Consider the following 3,672-nt stretch of genomic DNA (forward strand, 5'->3'; position numbering starts at 1 on the left):
CAAGAAATAAGGAAAACATAGGTTTTTTGTTGTTGTTGTTGTTTCATCATTTGGTTTGTCTGGAGTTCCTCAGGCTAGTAACACTAATTCTTTCCCATTGAGGAGGTGTTGTCTTCATATGGATTTGTCTCTAATGATCATGGTATTGGTTAGGGAGGGGTGTGGAGCATGACTGGAGAGTGCTAAGGCAGACTACAGAAACTGCTTCACTGAACAGAAGAGTTTTTAATGACTTTGCAATGTTCATGTGATCAGGAGCTGGAAGTCATTTGTATAATGCTGGAAGCTAGTGTCTCAGGAAATATTGTTCTTGCAGCTCATCTCAATCAACAATGATCTATGAATGTCTGCTTTAATATTCAGTGCTATGGTATTTTGTCCAAGGATGTGAGTTTTTATTTGATCTTAGCATCTGGACAAAGCACTCCTGAATGTACCTTGTTAGACTGGAAAATATTTTTTAATGCAGTATTTTTCTTTCTTACAAAGCGTAGAATTCATAAATTAATCTCACTATCAAACTAACTTTGGCCACCATATCCCCTGGTTCAGCCTAGCCTTCTGAGTTCCTCCTCTACGGAAGAGCTGTAGTCTATCTGAAGAAATTAAAGCTTTCAGCTTCCCTCATACCAGCTGAGATGAGGAGGGGGCTATTCAGCTTCCCTCATACCACCTGAGAGGGGCTAATTCGTTTAAGGATATAGACATGAATCATTTTTTTACAACCCACACCCTCTGGCCCAAGAAGAATGAACTGTGATGAATATGAACACTGCCAAGAGAAGTTGTAATGAATTTTATATTCATGGCAAAACATTCCTTCCTAAATGACAAACACTTTGGTGATACCAGCCCAAAATGTTGTCTCTTACTATCCATAACCCTGGTTGTATGTTACATCTCCCTGGAACATACTTCTCAGCCATGTTTTACCTACAAGTGAACATATAAACACAGTACCTTCATTCATTAATACCTTTTGTGTGAGATGTTTTCTTGGGACCAGAAATAAATCTACTATATGCTGTTTATTTTCTTTCATCCTTGGCCACTGCATTAGTTCAGGCCTGCTCTAGTCATTGCCTTAACTGCTTGTTTTTCCAATAGGTCCCACAGTCATCAAATTTTTTTCTTGTTTCATCTTTTCATTCTCTTGTTAAGCCCAGAGTCACTCATCAAATGACATGTGTCTGACCTGTCATAAAATGAACAGGCCACCATTCTAATAGATTGGTGTGATTGTCTCAGCAACTACAGACTAGATACTGGATCAAGGAAAATATGGACTCTGAGAGGATTAAGCGTGGTTAGATATGGATGAAACATTAAATAATATAAGAATTCCAGAAATTCCTTTAGGCTCTTGTTTATTTGAAAACAGCATTTTATTTACTACCCAGAAGCTCTTATCAACTCAGTTTTAAGGTCTTCAAGCAGAGATAACGTTGCTGGATTATTCTGATAGGTTCCATTACTATTCTCTGATTCCAACAGGAGCATGCAGAAGAAAACTGAGTCTCTCTGTGTTCTTTTGTCTCCTGTCACTGTCTTCTCAGTGTTTTTCTCTTTTCTCTACTGTTGTTAGGAAGAGCTTCACAGCACATAATCAAATGGCTAATAAGTTCAGTTTTCAAAATTTCATGCTAACTTCTCATTTGTAGTTTATTTCTGCTGAGAACAAAACTAAAAAGTGCTGGAAGATAAACCTAAGTCAATATCTGTGTCCAAGTAGGTATAAGCTGAAAAGGAAAAAGTGAATGTGATGCTGTACAGTATCTAGAATTACTGCCATTGAATCCAGGATTCTGCCACTACGTTGCCTAACCCTCCACTCAGGCCCCGTTCTTTATGTAATATTGTTGTGTTTCAATGTAACAGGATAGTATTTGAAAAATAAAGATCACATCTCTCAAACTTCAATTTCCCTTAGGTGAATAAATTGATACATTAGTTAGTGCAGATATTTTATGAGAATATTATTTCAGCCAAGATGATAAAACACTAAGGAGAATAAACATGGGAAGAGGCACAAAATAGAACATTGAAAATAAGGACTCAGAAGCTACTGGTCCAACCATCATACAAAGAAATGAGCAGAAAGTAGAATGAAAAGAATGGTGGACAAGTAGCAGGGCCACATTGTTTTGCATACAGGAAGACTGCTCCATTCTCACATTCTGTGGTTTATGCATGTGAGTACAGGTCAGTCTGAGTCAGACAACTGGACCTGGAGGCTCCATCTAACACTTGCTCTCTAGATGTCAAATCTTTGCATCTTAGTCTATAATATTGTACATTTGAGTTGTAATAATATGAGTGTTCTTAAATACAAAGTAGTTTAGAGTAGTCAATGAGCCTATTACATTAGCACTGAAGGGTACCTAAGAATTCACTACTGATCGTTCTTTACAAATGCTTGGGAAGGAAGCACAGAGGATGTAGGACAGTCCACAGTGATGATTTCACCTCCTTATTCCTAAGACTGTAAATTAATGGATTTAGCATAGGGGTGACCAGATTGTTCAGAATCTGAACAGTTGCATCTAACCAAGGACTTGGTGTTGGCCTTAGATAAATGAAAATCACTGGCATGTAAAAGAGCAAAATGGCAGTAAAATGTGCACTGCAGGTAGAGAAGGCTCTATGCCGACCCTCAGTGGAGCGGATCTGTAGGATGGACCGAACTATACAGCTGTAGGAGGTGAGGATGAAGAAGAAGCAACTGAGGGGCATGAGACCCACACTGATGAACCCTACCATCTCCAGGGTCGATGTGTCTGCACAAGCCAGCTTCATCACCACAGGAATATCACAGAAGTAATAGTTCACATCTTTGGGGCCACAGTAGGGCAACTGGAAGGTGAGAGTAGTTAGAAATGTGGAATGAATACAGCCGAAAACTGCTGTCCCCATGGCCAGGAAGGTACAAACTCTATGACTCATTATGACTGAGTAGCGTAGAGGGTGACATATGGCAACAAAACGGTCATAAGCCATCACTGTGTACAGGAAACACTCAGTACCACCCAGGAAGTGGTAGAAGAAGAGCTGGGACACACAACCTGCATAGGAGATGGCTGGAGTATTTCCTGAGAGGTAGAACAGCATCTTGGGAGAACTCACAGACGGGAAAAATATGTCACACACTGACAGCTGGCACAGGAAGAAGTACATGGGAGTGTGAAGCCGACTGGAGGAGACAATTGCAAGGAGTATGAGCAAGTTCCCCACGAGAGTGAAGATGTAGAAAGACAAAAACAGGACAAAGAGCATGGTCTCCAGACCCTCTGTGTGTGGGATGCCCAGTAGGATAAACTGAGTCACTACTGAAAGGTTCTTCATAGCTTTAAGAATGTTTGAACTTGCAAAGATTAAAAGGCAGCAATCTTGTCCTCAATATCTATTAAGATTTTTTTTCTACTGAGAGCATTGAGTATGCTTTGAGAAGCAAAACATTGCGTTCTTCTGATAAGCAAAACAGTATCTCCACATAAGTATCCGTTACTGTAAATTCATATTGGAGAGTCAATCTACACAGTTTTTAGAAGGGTTGATTCATGAATATAAATGATCGTCTTGTCTTTTACACCAAAGACAGAGGTTAAGAGACATGGCCAAGTATTCTCAAATTAGACAGTGCTTTTCTCGAGTTTATATTCTGAGAACATATGT

The 3,672-nt window shown here is 39.5% G+C and overlaps 1 protein-coding gene across 1 annotated transcript; it reads right to left on the minus strand.

Moving 5' to 3' along the window:
• Positions 1-2,406: 2,406 nt before the first annotated feature.
• LOC110302144 (olfactory receptor 10D1B) lies at positions 2,407-3,342 on the minus strand. Its single transcript, XM_021172941.2, has one exon. It carries the CDS (start codon positions 3,340-3,342, stop codon positions 2,407-2,409), a length of 936 nt encoding a protein of 311 aa, XP_021028600.1.
• Between the last annotated feature and the right edge of the window lie 330 nt (positions 3,343-3,672).

This window comes from Mus caroli, unplaced genomic scaffold (genome assembly GCF_978045245.1).
Source record: "Mus caroli unplaced genomic scaffold, Mus_caroli_1 scaffold_11, whole genome shotgun sequence".
Taxonomy (NCBI): Eukaryota; Metazoa; Chordata; class Mammalia; order Rodentia; family Muridae; genus Mus; species Mus caroli.